The 17620-nt window shown below is 42.7% G+C and overlaps 1 protein-coding gene across 1 annotated transcript; it reads right to left on the reverse strand.

The window, feature by feature from the left end:
• Positions 1-6838: 6838 nt before the first annotated feature.
• LOC138907543 (uncharacterized) lies at positions 6839-16120 on the reverse strand. The gene is made up of 4 exons (XM_070198142.1): positions 15738-16120; positions 10088-10553; positions 8137-8266; positions 6839-7431 (listed from the first exon to the last, which is right to left on the reverse strand). Exons 1-4 carry the CDS (start codon positions 16118-16120, stop codon positions 6839-6841), a joined length of 1572 nt encoding a protein of 523 aa, XP_070054243.1.
• Between the last annotated feature and the right edge of the window lie 1500 nt (positions 16121-17620).

The raw sequence follows: 17620 nt of genomic DNA on the forward strand, positions 1-17620 counted from the left end.
CATAAAAAAAGATTCCGTCGAGTATATGATGTAATAAGCTCGCAGCTTTATAAGAGTCAGAGGGTCCTCCCTAAGTACTAAAACGAAAGACTAGCTGAGGAAATAAGAAATAAGGCTTCAATCTAAGCACAATGACCTAAAGAGGAAATGGCCATGTAAAAACAGTCTCACTACAACATTGCATGCACTCCATAAGAAAGTGTCACCTACCGTGGCTAGTGAACGGGAAGTAAAATCAAAAGTAATATTCGAGATCATATGAGTTGTACGAAAATTCCGGCATGCATGGAACTAAGATAAGATAAATATGCACGCAACAAAGGGGCAGAAAGTTGAGAAGGAATGAAAGGAATTTTTCGATCAATGATCCAAAGTTAGTTACATTATGAACGTACTTAAGATTTCGGAGTATTATCCATGCAGCATATATGTTGACAATCATACAGTCGTAGAAGACTCCGGTATAAGTTAAAAGAAAGAATTGAGTTCAAGTCATAGACAAAGGATTGAATTGTTAAAAGATTATATCATGGATATTCCATAGCGTCCATGAAAGGTTAAAGTAATGACAAATGCTATGAGCCGCAGATCGGAAGAAAGCTTAAGCCTACATAAAGGTTGGTCAGAGGGAAGAGGAAACTAAAGAGTTACATCAACTAAGTAAATCAGGAGTCTGATTATTAGAACCAGAAAATTATAGAGATCGTGATTGAAAACATTTCAGAATCACTCTTAGTATTAGATGTACAAGAGTACAACAACCATATTCTATGAAGAGTACCAGCCTCACAAGAAGTCACTATGTGGATGTGAATTATACCTATGTGGAAGGAAGGTCATGAAATAGATAGAAGATATGATGCGAGATTTTAAGGTAAGTAAGGTAAAGGTGAACAACGTACGAGATACTCAAGTGCATAAGGTTGTGAATAGTCCATACTTCGGATAGAGAGCTAGAAGCACTGGAAATTCAGTATCCAGGAATGATAGTGGCATCGTAAGTGGCATATGTTCCAGCTTATGGTTTCTAGGTACCAAGAGGTCTAGTTAAAAGAGTAAAGAAGAGTTAGAGATGATGTAATATCTCGCTTGATATTCCAGAATAACATAAGGAAATCTATGGTGCAAGCAAGTTGAAGGAAGGTTGAGAGTAGTATTAATAGGTATGTGTAGGTCGCAAGCTAAAGTATGATAGAACGACAAGGTTTTAGGAAGACATGAGTAAGGATAAGGAAAGGCGAGTGAGAAGGTGACGAGAATGGATAAGTCCTCGAGATTAAGCCCATGAAAATGAGAGAGCTGATGGTTTCTCTAAGTTATAGAAAGCTTAGTATAGCCTGAATGAACTCAAAGGAGTCTAAGACTAATAGCATTTAGAAGAGATGGAATGCTGCCATGGTAGTAGAATAAGGGTGTAATTGTGATAGATAAAGGATGACGTTTGGGCCTTCGATTAAGTAATGATTTGAAGAAAAAAAAGGATTTCATGGACGACACGGGATTAGAATACCCCCCATAAGATGAATCACATTGGGATGCTATGAAATATGGTTATTGAAGTATAGTATCGCCCCTAGGTGGATCATTCTAATCACTTCAGATGTTCCCCGATGAGACGTGAGCCCTAGCGGCAGTATTACATAAGAGTTCAAGTTATCAGTGGTAGATTATAGATCAACATTAAGGTGAATCAACAATAGATGGATAAAAGTTCAACAGTATGAGATGAGATCAGACTGTCATTCTTAAGATGGATAGTAATGAGGAAGCATTAAAGGACGTAGATTTATACATATATGATAAGCAGCGAGAGAGTAACCTGGAGTTGGGTAGTAGACCTCGATAATAATAAATCAAAGTAAGAGTTAGGATATAGTATGTCCTACCTAGATTTAGTAAAGCTATAAGTATAGATAACCAAGGCTATGAAACAAGATATAGCAATAGTCGTAATTTCGACAAAGTACCGAGCAAAGAACTTCAGTACATCCATAGACGCCCATAGGACAGTTTGTCATAATTCTGTATATGTTTACAAAGTGAGGCGTAGAGATTGGCTAAAAGCTGTAGGAAAAAGGAGAGAAGAGTCGCATAGGCTCACTTACAAGGTCAGAGTCGTACAGGCTGCATGATAGAAGATAGCAACAGTTATGAGATTGGAAGGATTCCGCCCACAAGTCATGGTGTGAGAAAGAGGCCTAAAGGGGGGAATGCCCTGGCCTTTGGATTTATTCACAGAACAGTTGCCTAAATGAAAAGGACAATATTAAAACCATTCATAAGAGCTATCCAGTTATGAGACAGATAAATACATCAGCCAACATTCGAGGATGAATGTTCCAAAAGAGGGAATGATGTTACATCTCACAGTATTACGGCGATGTTATGCTCTGCAGTATTTCGACAATGTTACACCCCGTAGTATTGTACGTTGGATTTGTCGTAAGATAATTGACATCAGTTCAAGGATGAGATTATTTTTAAGGTTATAAGTATTTATGCTATTTATAACAGGTGGTAAGTAAGTACCGTGAAGGTTAGAGGGTAAACAAATCAAAGATTGAACATTGTCAATTTGGGATAAAATAAGATCCAAGCTATAATACCCCGTATTTATGGACTAGTGCCATACAAAGTGCCACATGACCATGATAGTAAGGTATATAAAGTTTGTTAAAAGTGATTAGTATTTTAAGTAAGTTGAGATAATTCTTAATTATATGGATAATTGATTAATTGTGGGGATAATTTTGGTATTAAGTAGGATTAAGTGGATAAGGATCTTTTTTGGGGCTGCCACGTGGCATTAAGCCAAGCCAAAGTGGAACCAATGTGCATGATGAGTCATAAGACATAAGTTGCCTTGATTACACGTAAGAGTCCTTGGATAACTACCTTAGTTGGTTTCTTATTTGGTAATGTAACTTAGATAATAGGAAAAGTTATGGCATGCTTGCAATGACCAACAACGTTGGGTACATAGGCTTGCTAACAGATGGAATTCTCTTTCTCAAGGGGAATTATTATGAACCCTTATAATGCTACAGTAGCGTAAAATGCGATTCTAAGAGAGCACGGTACAATCTTTCTCAAGAATATCATATGGATTTTTCCCTACTTCGATCCGCCGCTACATGTTTTTCTCTAAAGACGAGTGTTAGGGGGATTGTCAAGAGAATCGGCCCAGGTATGTTAAGGCTATCACTTCTTTCTTTTTAGCATGATCCATACGATACAAATAAAATGAGATAATACACAATTTCCATAAATGACTCTATTCATAGAAATACTAGAGGTTCCTATGTTCTTGATTCCCCATATGTCTTATTATTCTATCGTATGTTCATGGGTCTCAGAAAATACGTAAATTGATAAAGTTTATTTCATGACATTAATCAAAGGCATAATGGTCTTATGACGCTCCGAGAGATTTTATTAACGTACTTCTCATGCATTGCATTCATTTATACATGTACATTGACCCATGACCAGATAGCGTTATATACATGTATATATATGTGTGTATATATATATATATATATATATATATATATATGGGTAAAGGTTACGACGTTATGTATGCACCACCACCTGATCAGCTGGTTTACGTTGATGATTTTGCCTACAGTGGCCGAGATGATATGATGTGATGCCCTCAGAGGCTTGATGATGTTATGAACGCATATACCTATGCATGGTATGACATTTCTACACATATGCATGACATTATAATATTAAATGATTTACAGAGCTATTCAGACTTACATGTCGAGTCTTTTACTCCATGTTTCTCTCATGTCTATTATTTACTGATTTTCATTCCTTACATACTCGGTACATTATTTGTACTGACATCCCTTTTGCCTGGGGATGCTGCGTTTCATGCCCGCAGGTCCCGATAGACAGGTCGAGAGTCCTCCAAGTAGGCTATTAGCTCAGCGGAAGATGTTGGTGCGCTCCATTTGCTCCGGAGTTGCTTATTTGGTCAGTCTGAATTGGACATGTATCATTTAGTATGACGGGGCCCTGTCCCGACCTTTATAATACTTATGTACTCTTAGAGGCTTGTTGACATATGTCATGTATGTAAAAGATTATATGGCCTTGTCGGCCTATGTTCAGTGTACGAGGGATCATTTTGGTTTTATAGGCCCGTATGTCTTATGTATAAGTTGGTATTACGTGTTTTATTCTAGTTATCCCACGGAAGCCTTTCTGTCTCATTTACCTATGATAGCATGATACGAAAAGATACGTAATATTGGTACTAGGTTAGGTAAGATACCGAGTGCCCGTTGCGGCCCATCGGTTTGGGTCGTGACACACTGAACTAAGGCAGTTAAGACATCACAGAAGAAAACAAAGAATAGAATGCTAAGGAAACAATGCAAACCAAACACATAATTGAAAGATATCAACAAGAATCACTACCAAGGTACCGCCTCGTAGTCTCATTTCACAAATCAAATCACAACATTTCCTTATATCACCACGGGAGCCTTGCATTTAGTTTTGAAAATCATTTACCCGAAATAACTACCCGTGTTTTAGTCCACCTTATCACACCGCGTAGCTTCAAGTAGTTCCTTTACTAGCAACACGCGTATCAAGCCTACCTTATCTTACCGCATGTATTTCAACCCCCATCTTTATACCACTGCATGCGTGTCAATATCACATCATAACACAAATCGCACCAAAGAAGTCAACAATAATAGTGTTTCCCCAATAAATAGCCCATGGCTCAACCACAATATGTACAAAAGTCTCAACAATAGCAACCGAAAGTGAATAACTCAATAAGAATGGTATTTCAACAAATTTACAATTTTCCTCGATGCGAATCATGACGGCCTTTATAACTTCAATACCTTATTCAACAATAAGATATTCCAAGGAATAACAACTTCAAGTAAAGGAACTCAATGATTAAATAATGAATAGGAAATGGAGAGAACGATAACTTTGACTAAGCATGTAAAGATAATTAGCAAGTATGAGATAAGACATGTATCAAAGAGGTCAAGTAAAGCATGTGAAGATAGTCTAATGAGGATGAATATAACATGTTATGGCAACTCAATTAAAGGCATGGAAAGAATCTACATAGCTAAAACCGGTCAATTACCACATTTAGCCCGTGTGCACACTCGTCACCTTGCATATACGGCTTCCGCATATCACAATTAACACAAAAGAACACCAATCCTAGGGGATAATTCTCCCACACAAAGTTAGGCAAGACACTTACCTCAAATCGTGCTAACTCAATCAACTAGTAAGCCTTTTCTGCAATTATCCAACTCCGAACGGCTCGAATCTAGCCAAAACAACTTCATACCATAAATACAAACTATAGGAAGATATTCCGAACAATAAAGTTGCAGTCTTTAAAGAGAAACAAAATGTCAACCCCGGGCTCGCGTCTCTGAATCTGACCAAACTTACAAAATCCGAACACCCATTCGATAACGAGTCCAACCATACAAAAAATTACTCAAATCCGACTTTAAATCATCTTTCAAATGCCCAAAATTTGGTGTAAGAAGTTTCACAATGTCCCCCCAAACTTTTCCAACTCTAATCACTAATTAAATGACGAAAATAACAATGGCTTCATGTATAATAGCCAAATCCAATCTAGAATTACTTACCCCGATGACTTCCATGAAAATCCCTAGAACAATTGCCACAAACCGAGCTCTCTAGGTCAAAAGATGAAAAATGAAATAAACCCCCGTCGCTAGCCTTTTTTGCCCAGCGATTATCGTTTCTACGGGTATACCGTCGCATCTGTGACCCCGCACATGCATAAAAGTACATCGCATGTGCGGTTCCCACTAATTCCAACCAACTCCGCTTCTGCAGAGAAATTTCTCGCTTCTGCGAGCCCGCTTTTGCGAAAACTCGACCGCACCTGCGGTACTTCACAAGACCTTCCCAGTTCCGCTTCTGCGGAAGTAAAACCCATGCCTGCAAATGCGCATCTACCTCCAGGCGTCCACACCTGCGAACCCAGGCCTGGGTTGGCCTACTTCGCTTTTGCGATGAACCCTCATGCACCTGCATTTCCGCAACGCCGGCCAAACCCTCCGCAGGTGCGATGACACCAGATTAGCAGTAACCTCAGCAAATCAACCAAGTCCAATTGATCTGATTGCAATCCGATTCACCCACGGGACCCTGTCCGAATATAACAACAAGTTCCAAAATACATAATGGACCTACTCGAGGCCTAAAATCAAATCTAACAACATCGATTCTACGAATCGCAACCAAATTCAAGCCTATTGAAACTAGGAACATCCTCCAAAACTAATGCCGATTCATACCCAAACAACTCCGATTGATCTCAAATTTTGCACACAAGTCATAAATGATATGAGGGACCTATTCCAACTTTCGGAATTGAAATCCGACCTCGATATCAATAAAGTCAACTTTCGATCAAACTTCTCAATCTTTCAAACCTTCAACTTTCTAACTTTCGCCAATTCAAGCCGAAACGACCTACGGACCTCCAAATCAATATCCGGACACGCTCCTAAGTCCAAAATCTCCATACGGAGCTATAGGAACCATAAAACTCCATTCCGGAGCCATCTACACAAATGTCAAACTACGGCAAACACTTTCAACTTAAACTTACAACTTCGGGACAAAGTGTCCCATTTCACTACGAAACTCACCTGAACCAAAACCAAACACCCCCGGCAAGTCACATAACCACAATACAACATAAGGTAGGAAATAAATAGGGGGACGCAGCTAAAATACTCAAAATGACTGGCCAGGTTGTTACATCCTCCCCCTCTTAAAACAAATGTTCATCCTCGAACTAGTATAGAGACATAACTGAAGTGGTGAAAAGATGAGGATAACGGCTATGCATATCATGATAGGTCTCCCAAGTCGCCTCCTCGACTGGTTGACCCCTCCACTGAACCTTCACTAAAGCAATGCTCTTCGACCTCAACTTCTGGACCTGCCTGTACAGGATGGCCACCAGCTCCTCAACATAAGACAAATCCTTGCCTAACTGGACTGAGCTGAAGTCCAACACATGAGACGGATCACCGTGATACTTTCGGAGCATAGAAATGTGGAATAGCGGATGAACTGCAGCTAGACTAGGTTGCAATGCAAACTTGTAGGCCATCTCACCAATCCTCACAAGAATCTCAAAAGGTCTGATATAGCTAGGGCTCAACTTGACCTTCTTCCCGAACCTCACAACACCCTTCATGGGCGAAATCTGGAGCAAGACCCGCTCTCCAACTATGAATACAACATCGTGAACCTTCCGATCCCCAAAACTCTTCTGTCTAGATTGGACTGTACGAAGCTGATCCTGAATCAACTTAACCTTTTCCAAAGCATCTTGAACTAAGTCAGTACCCAATAGCTTTTCCTCACTCTGATCAAACCAACCTATCAGAGACCAAAAATGCCTCCCATACAAGGACTTATATAGAGCGATCTGAATGATTGATTGGTAACTATTGTTGTAGGCAAACTTCGCAAGCAGCAAGAATGGATCCCAAGAACCCCCGAACTCCATGACACAGGCATGAAGCATATCCTCCAATATCTAAATAGTGCGCTCGGACTGTCCGTCCTTCTAAGGGTGGAATGTTGTACTCAACTCAACTCGTGTGCCTAACTCACGCTGTACGACTCTCCAGAAGCGCGAAGTAAACTTCGTATCTCGGTCAGAGATGATGGATACCGGCAGGCCATGAAGTTGGACAATCTTGCGAATATGGACCTAAGCCAGCTGCTCTAAAGAATAAGTAGTCACCACAGGAATGAAATGAGCCGACTTGGTCAATCTATCCACAATCAACCATATTGCGTTAAACTTCTTCTGAGTCCGTGGGAGCCCAACAACAAAATCCATTGTAACTCGCTCCCATTTTCACTCGAGAATCTCAAGCCTTTGAAGCAACCCACCTGGACGTTGATGCTCATACTTCACCTGCTAACAATTTAGACACCGAGCTACATACTCCACTAGGACTTTCTTCATCCTCCTCTACCAATAGTGCTGCCTCAAATCCTGATACATCTTAGCGGCACCCGGATGAATGGAGTACCGCAAACTGTGGGCCTCTTAAAGAATCAACTCACGCAAACCATCCACATTGGACACACATATCCGGCCCTGCATCCGTAACACACCATCATCCCCAATAGTAACATCCTTAGTATCGCCGTGTTGAACTGTGTCCTTGAGGACAACCAAATAGTAATCATCATACTGACACTGTTTGATGCGATCATATAGAGAAGACCGAGAAACCATGCAAGCTAGAACTCGACTCGGCTCCAAAACATCCAATTTAACAAACCGGTTGGCCAAGGCCTGAACATCCAATGCTAATGGCCTCTCCGCTACCGGTAGATATGCTAAACTGCCCAAACTCTCCGCCTTTCAGCTCAAGGCATCGGCCACCACATTCACCTTCCCGGGATGATATAGAATGGTGATATCATATTCCTTAAGCAACTCTAACCACCTTTGCTGCCGCAAGTTAAGATCATTCTGTTTGAACAGATATTATAGACTCCAGTGGTCAGTATAGACCTCACAAGGGACACCGTACAAATAGTGCCGCCAAATCTTCAAGGCATGAACAATAGCTGCTAACTCCAGGTTATGGACAAGATAATTCTTCTCATGCACCTTCAGTTGTCTAGATGCGTAGGCAATCACCCTACCATTTTGCATCAACACCGTGTCGAGGCCAACACATGATGCAGCACAGTACACAGTGTAAGACCCCGAACCCGTAGGCAACACCAACACCATGATGAATGAATCAAGATAGGGTGGGAATATACTGTTCATCAAGTGCATGAGTGCTGCTAGGGCGTTGGTCAGCCCAAATGACATCACAAAGAACTCGTAGTGACCATGCCGAGTACTAAAAGCAGTCTTCAAAATATCCGAATCCCAAATCTTTAACTGATGATAGCCTGACCCCAAATCAATCTTTGAGAACACTCTGGCACCCTGTAGCTGATCAAATAGGTCATCAATACGTGGTAATAGATACGTGTTCTTCACTGTAACATTATTCAACTGCCGATAATCAATACACATGCGCATAAAACCATCCTTCTTCTTTAGAAATAAGACCAGAGCACCCCTAAGGTGATATACTAGGCCAAATGAAACCCCTATCAAGCAACACTTGCAACTGCTCCTTTAACTTCTTCAACTCCACTGGGGCCATACGATATGGTGGAATAGAAATAGGTTGAGTGTCCGGTAATAAGTCAATACCAAAATCAATATCCCTACCGAGCAACATGCCCTAAAGATCCAACGAAAATACATCTGGATAGTCTCTCACTGCAGGAACAGACTCAACGGTAGAAGTATCAATGCTGACATCTCTCACAAAGGCTAGATATGCATCATACCCTTACCAACCATCTGCGGTGCCTTAAGGAAAGACACCACCCTGCTAGGAAGATAATCCAAAGTACCTTCCACTCCAACCACGGTAAACCTGGCATAGCCAATGTCACCATCTTGGCGTGACAATCAAGAATAGCATGATAGGGCGACAACTAGTCTATGCCCAAAATAAAATCAAAGTCTACCATACTAAGCAACAATAGATCAACTCTGGTCTCAAAATTAGCAATAACAACTAAATACGACCAATACACACGGTCAACAACAATGGAATCTCCCACAGGCGTGGACACATAGACAGGAGAACTTAAAGAATCATGGGATATACCCAAATACGGAGAAAAGTGAGATGATACATATAAATAAGTGGAGCCTGGATCAAATAAGACTAATGCATCTCTATGACAAACCAGATCAATACCTGTGATAACTTCGTCTAAAGCAACCGCCTCCATCCTACTCGGAAGAGCATAACATCTAGCCTTGCCCCCCTCTAGGGCGACCCCTACCGGCCTGACCTCCACCCCTAGCTGGCTGTGCAGATGAAGTGGAAATTGGTGTGGTAACCATGACTTGAGAAGTCTAGGGACCCTGTGGAATATCTAGAGCCTGAGTAGTCAGTGGGGGTGCACCCCTCCTGAGTCTGGGTCAGTCCCTCACCATATGAAGAGTGTCAACACACTCAAAACAAGCTCTTAGAGGACGTGGCTGCTGAAACTGGATCGGGCCTAGTCGGCTGGACTGACCATTGAAAGCACCCCGTGCAGAAGGTGCACTAGACAGCGGCGGTGCATAATGGGCAACCTGAGACCTGGGAGTAGCCGAAATACCACTAGAAACTGGAAGTGCTGAATGAATTATACGGCTCACATAGCCTCTACCATGATGTGTTGCAACTGGGGCACGGGCACCACTATATGCGCCCGAATCTCGAGGCTTCTTGGCCTCCCTATCCTCTCTCTCCCGGCCTCGCATACCCTCTAATCTTCGTGCGATCTCTACCACTTGCTGATATGGAGTATCAGTTTCCAACTTTCGAGCCATGCTTAATCTAATACCATAGTTGAGCCCCTCGATAAATCGATAGACTAGCTCTTTGACTGTGGAAAGTAAGGCTGGTGTATACCTGGACAACATATTGAACCTGACGGTATACTCTGACACAGTCATAGCACCCTGACATAACTACTCAAACTCCGTGGGCCATGCATCAAGAAGGCTCTGGGGGAACAAACTCTCTGAGGAACATCTTTGAAAACTGAGCCCATGTGAGTGAAGCTGCCTCGGCGGGGCTAGCCTCCTCATAAGCCCGCCAGCTCTAGTATGCTGGTCCTGGCAACTGGAAAGTAGTGAAAGCAACCCCGATCGTCTCCACTATACCCATGGTACAAATAATACGGTGGAACTTCTCGAGAAAGCCATGTGCGTCCTCTGTAGCCAGGCCACTGAAAGTATGAGGATGGTACTTCTTGCACCTCTCGAGCCTAAGCTGCTCCTCCTCAGATGCTGCTACCCTAACCTCGGGCTGAACTGGGACAATCGGCTGCACTAGGATAACCTCTAGGACTTGGTCTACATGGACCAGTGCTCTAGGGTACGGGATGCAAGAGTCTGTGCTCCTCCCTAAGCTTGAGATATGGCCGGTGCAAGTGGAATCAACCCCGCCTGAGCTAGAGTACCAAACATGCTCAAGAACTGGGCTAGAGTCTCCTAAAGTGCAGAGGTAGCAACAAGCGCCTCAGGTGCCTGCCCCCCAATTGGAGCTACTGGTTTGCTCCTCTATCACCGCTCGGGCAGGTGCTCTGGCTGCACCACGCGCCCCTCCTCAGCCATTGCCCCGGCCCCAGCCTCTCACTAATCTAGCAGGGGGTGCGATGAGTGTCTGTTCATCGAATGCAGCGGTGCGTGTCCTCACCATCTATGAGAGAATAGAAATACAAAGTTCCAGAATTCGAAGTCAATAAGGAATCAAATAAGTGAAGTTTTCCCCCTAAAAGTTCCATAGCCTCTCGAAGATAAGTACAGACGTCTTTGTACCGATATGCGAGACTCTACTAAACCTGCTTGTGACTCGTAACACCTATGAACCTAAAGCTCTGATACTAACTTGTCACGACCCTAATCTCCCTCCGTAGAATGTCGTGATGGCACCTAGTCTCTAAGAGGTAATCCTAGCATACATGCAGAATTTAACTAAGATAATGATAAAACTCTCAAATTTACCAACAACTATCATTAAAAGTACTCCGCAACTCAGCAGAACAAAACTCCCAAAATCTGGTGATACCAAGTCACAAGCTCTACAAGAGTGTACTGAACATCCCCATACAACAGTATCTATAAAAAGGAAAATGAAATAGAACTAGATAGAGGGGCCGGCAGGTATACCTTGAAGTATCCGATCCAAGCTCGACTCATTGGTGCCTAGGCTAATAAGAGGTACCTAGATCTGCACAAAAAAGATATGCAGAAGCGTAGCATGAGTACACCACAATGGTACCCATTAGTACCAAGGCTAACCTCGGTAGAGTAGTGATGAGGCCAGGTTAAGACACCTACTGGAATAAATAAGAAAACGGAACAGGTATATGACAGTATGATAATGAAAAACAATGAAAATGATACAATAAAGAAACATAACAAGAATAACTACACTGAATTAAGGCAGTTAAGACATCATGGAAGAAAACTAATGAAACAATGCAAACCAAACACAAGTGATGTAATTGAAAGATATCAACAAGAATCACTCCCGAGGTGCCGCCTCGTAGTCTTATTTCACAAATCAAATCACAATTTTTTCTTATATCACCGCGAGAGCCTTGCATTTAGTTTTGAAAATCATTTTCCCGAAATAGCTACCCGTGTTTTATCCCACCTTATCACACCGCGTGGCTTCAAGTAGTTCCCCTACTAGCAATATACGTATCAAGCCCACCTTATCTCACCGCATGCGTTTCAACTCCAATCCTTATACCACCGCATGCGTACACAAGTGATGTAATTGAAAGATATCAACAAGAATCACTCCCGAGGTGCCGCCTCGTAGTCTTATTTCACAAATCAAATCACAATCTTTCCTTATATCACCGCGGAAGCCTTGCATTTAGTTTTGAAAATCATTTTCCCGAAATAGCTACCCGTGTTTTATCCCACCTTATCACACCGTGTGGCTTCAAGTAGTTCCCCTACTAGCAATACACGTATCAAGCCCACCTTATCTCACCGCATGCGTTTCAACCCCAATGCTTATACCACCGCATGCGTGTCAATATCACATCATAAAACAAATTGCACCTCAAGTACCCAATACCCCAACTTGCCAAAGAAGTCAACAATAATAGTGATTCCCCAATAAATAGCCCATGGTTAAACCACAATATGTACACGAGTATCAACAATAGCAACCGGAAGTGAATAACTCAACAAGAATGGTATTTCAACAAATTTATAAATTTGCCTAAATGTGAATCACGACGGCCTTTGTAACTTCAACACCTTATTCAACAATAAGATATTCCAAGGAATAACAACTTCAAGTAAACGAACTCAATGGTTAAATAATGAATAGGAAATGGATAGAATGATAACTTCAACTAAGGATGTGAAGATACTCCAATGAGGATGAATATAACATGTTATAGCAACTCAATTAAAGGCATGGAAAGAATCTACATAGCTAAAACCGGTCAATTACCACATTTAGCCCATGTACACACTCGTCACCTTGCATACACGCCTTCCACATATCACAATTAACAAAAAGAACACCAATCCTAGGCGGTAATTCCCCCACACAAAGCTAGGCAAGACACTTACCTCAAATCATGCTAACTCAATCCACTAGTAAGCCTTTTCCATGATTTTCCAACTCTGAATGGCTCAAATCTAGCCAAAATAACTTCATTCCATAAATACAAACTATAAGAAGATATTCCGAACATAACTTCATTCCCGGGCTTACGTCTTTGATTCCAACCAAACTTAAAATATCCGAATACCCATTCAATAACGAGTCCAACCATACATAAATTACTCAAATATGACTTCAAATCGTCTTTCAAATCCCCAAAATTTGGTCTAAGAAGTTTCACAATTCCCCCCCAAACATTTCCAACTCAAATCACTAATTAAATGAGGAAAATAACAATGGATTCATGTATAATAGCCAAATCTGAGTTAGAATCACTTACCCCGATGAATTCCATGAAAATAAATAGAAATATCACCACAATCGAGCTCACTAGGTCAAAAGATGAAAAATGAAATAAACCCTCATCTCTAGCCTTTTCTGCCCAGTGATTATCGTTTATGCGGGCATACTGTCGAACCTGCGACCCTGCACCTGTGGAAAAGTACATCGCAGGTGCGGTTCCCACTAAGTCCAGCCAACTCCGCTTTTGCGGAGAAATTTCTCGCTTCTGCTAGCCCGCTTCTGTGAAAACTCGACCGCACCTACGGTACTTCACAAGACCTTCCCAGTTTCGCTTCTGCAGAAGAAAAACTCGCACCTCCGAATGCGCATCTGCGCTCAGGCTTCTGCACCTGCGAACCAAGGCCTCGGCTGGCCTCTTTCGCTTCTACGATGAACCCTTATGCACCTGCGTGTCCGCACCTCCAGCCAAACCCTCCGCAGGTGCGATGACACCAGAACAACAGTAACATCAGCAATTCAACCAAGTCCAATTGAGCCGATTTCAACCCGAACCATAGCAACAAGTTCCAAAACACATAATAGACCTAATCGAGGCCTAAAATCACATCAAACAACATCGCTTCTATGAATCGCAACCAAATTCAAGCCTATTGAAACTAGGAACATCTGACTTCCAAAACTAGCACCGATTCATACCTAAACAACTACGATTGTCCTCAAATTTTGCACACAAGTTAAAAATGACATGTTGGACCTATTCCAGTTTCTGGAATCGGAATCCTACCCTGATATCAACTGTGGGCCTCCTAAAGAATCAACTCACGCAAACAATCCATATTGGGCACACATAGCCGGCCCTGCATCTATAACACACTGTCATCCACAAAAGTAAACTCCTTGGTATCACCGTGCTGAATCGTGTCCTTGAGGACAAGAAAATGGGGGTCGTCATACTGACGCTCTCTGATGCGATCATATAAAGAAGACCGAGAAACCACGCAAGCCAAAACTCGACTCGGCTCTGAAACATCCAATCTAACAAACTGATTGGCCAAGGCCTGAACATCCAATGCTAATGGCCTCTCCGCTGCCGATAGATATGCTAAACGTCCCAAATTCTCCGCCTTTCATCTCAAGACATCGGCCACCATATTGGCCTTCCCGGGATGATATAGAATGGTGATATCATAGTCCTTATGCAACTTTAACCACCACCACTGCCGCAAGTTAAGATCCTTTTGTTTGATTAGATGATGTATACTCCGGTGGTCGGTATAGATCTCACAAGGGATACCGTACAAATATTGTCAAATCTTCAAGGCATGAACAATAGCTTTTAACTCCAAGTCGTGGACAGGATAATTCTTCTCATGCACCTTCAGTTGTCTAGAAGCGTAGGCAATCATCTTACCGTCTTGCATCAACACCCCGATGAGGCCAACATGTGGCCCATCACAGTACACATTTTAAGACCCCAAACTCGTAGGCAACACCAACACTGGGGCTGTAGTCAAAGCAATCTTGAGATTTTGAAAGCTCTCCTCACAATCCTCGATCCATCTGAACGGAACCCCCTTTCGGGTCAATCTGGTCATAGGTGCAGCAATTGATGAGAAGCCCTTTAGGAAATAACGGTAATACCCTGCCAACCTAAGAAAATTTTGAATCTCAGTAGTTGAATATTTTTCGGGCCAACTCCGCACCGCTTCATTCTTCTTCGGATCTTCCTTGATCCCCTCACTCGACACCACATGACCCAAAAACTCCACCGAATCAAGCCAGAATTCACACTTTGAAAATTTTGCATACAACTTCTTTTCTCTCAAGGTCTAGAGCACGATCCTCAGGTGCTGCTCGTGATCCTCTCGGCTCCGGGTGTATACCTAGATGTCATCAATGAACAAAATGACAAATGAATCAAGACAGGGCTGGAATACACTGTTCATCAAGTGCATGAATGCTCCTAGGGTGTTGGTTAGCCCGAATGACATCACAAGGAACTCGTAGTGACCATACCGAGTCCTAAAAGTAATCTTCAGAATATCCGGATTCCGAATCTTCAACTGATGATAGCCTGACCACAAATCAATCTTTGAGAACACTCTGGCACCCTGTAGCTAATCAAATAGGTCATCAATGTGTGGCAATGGATACATGTTCTTCACTGTAATATTGTTCAACTGCCGATAATCAATACACATGTGCATAGAACCATCGCTCTTCTTTAAAAACAAGACCGGAGCACGCCAAGGTAATACACTGGGCCGAATGCAACCCTTATCAAGCAACTCTTGCAACTGCTCCTTTAACTCCTTAAACTCCGTTGGGGCCATGCGATATGGTGGAGTAGAAATAGATTGAATGCCTGGTAACAAGTCAATACAAAAATCGATATCCCTATCGGGCGGCATGCCTGAAAGATCCGCCGAAAATACATCTAGATAGTCTCTCACTATCGGAACTGACTCAACAGTAGGAGTATCAACACTGACATCTCTCACAAAGGCTAGATATGCATCACACCCATTCCCAACCATTTGTTATGCCTTAAATAAAGACACCACCCTGCTAGGAACATAATCCAAAGTAACCCTCCACTCCAACCGCGGTAAACCTGGCATAGCCAACGTCACCGTATTGGCGTGACAATCAAGAATAAAATGATAGGGCAACAACCAGTCCAGGCCCAAAATAACATCAAAGTCTACCATACTGAACAACAATAGATAAACTCTGGTCTCAAAACCACCAATAACAACTAAACATGACCGATACACATGGTTAACAACAATGGAATTTCCCAAAAGCATGGACACATAGACAGGAGAACTCAAAGAATCATGGAATATACCCAAATACAAAGCAAAGTAAGATGATACATATGAATAAGTGGAGCCGGATTAAATAAGACTGATGCATCTCTATGACAAACCGGAACAATACCTATGATAACTTCGTCTAAAGCAACCGCCTTCATCCTACTCAGAAGAGCATAACATCTAGTATGGCCTCCCCCTCTAGGGCGACCCCTACCCACCTGATCTCCACCCCTAGCTGGCTGTGCAGATGGAGTGGAAACAGGTGTGGTAACCACAGCCTGAGAAGTTTGGGGACCCTGTGGAATACGTGGAGCCAGAGTAGTTTGTAGGGGTGCACCCCTCCCGAGTCTGGGGAAGTCCCTCACCATATGACGAGTGTCACCACACTCAAAACAAGCTCTCGAAAGATGTGGCTGCTGAAGTTGGCTCGGGCCTGGTCGGCTGGACTGACCGCAGAAAGCACTCCATGCAGGAGGTATACTAGATAGTGGAGATGCATAATGGGCAACCTGAGACCTGGGAGTGCTGAATGAATTGGCCGGATCACATAGCCTCTACCATGACGAGCTGTAATTGGGGCACGGGCACCACTATATGCGCCAGAATCTCGAGGCCTCTTTGTCTCCCTGTCCTCTCTTTCCCGACACCGCATACCCTCCGATCTCCATGTGATCTCTACCACCTGCTGATATGGAGTATCAATCTTCAACTCTCGATCCATGTTGAATATAATACCATAGTTGAGCCCTTCGATAAATCGACGGTATCGCTCTCTGACAGTGGAAACTAAGGCAGGTGCATGCTTGGATAACTCGCTAAAACTGACGGCATACTCTGACATAGTCATAGCACCCTAGCGCAACCGCTCAAACTCCGCACACCATGCATCCCGAAGGCTCTAGGAACAAACTCTCTCAGGAACATCTCCAAAAATTGAGCCTACGTGAGTGAAGCTGCCTCAGTAGGGCTACCCTCCTCTTAAGCCTGCCACCACTGGTATGCTAGTCCTGATAGCTGTAAAGTCGTGATATCAACCCCGTTCGTCTCCACAATATCCATGGTTCGGAGAATACGATAGCACTTCTTCAGAAAACCCTGTGCGTCCTCTGTAGCTAGGCCACTGAAAGTAGGAGGATGGTACTTTTTGTACCTCTCGATCCTGAGCTGCTCCTCCTCAGATGTTGCTGCCGTAACCTCGGGCTGAACTGGGACAACCGG

Source organism: Nicotiana tomentosiformis, chromosome 3 (assembly GCF_000390325.3).
Source record: "Nicotiana tomentosiformis chromosome 3, ASM39032v3, whole genome shotgun sequence".
Classification (NCBI taxonomy): Eukaryota; Viridiplantae; Streptophyta; class Magnoliopsida; order Solanales; family Solanaceae; genus Nicotiana; species Nicotiana tomentosiformis.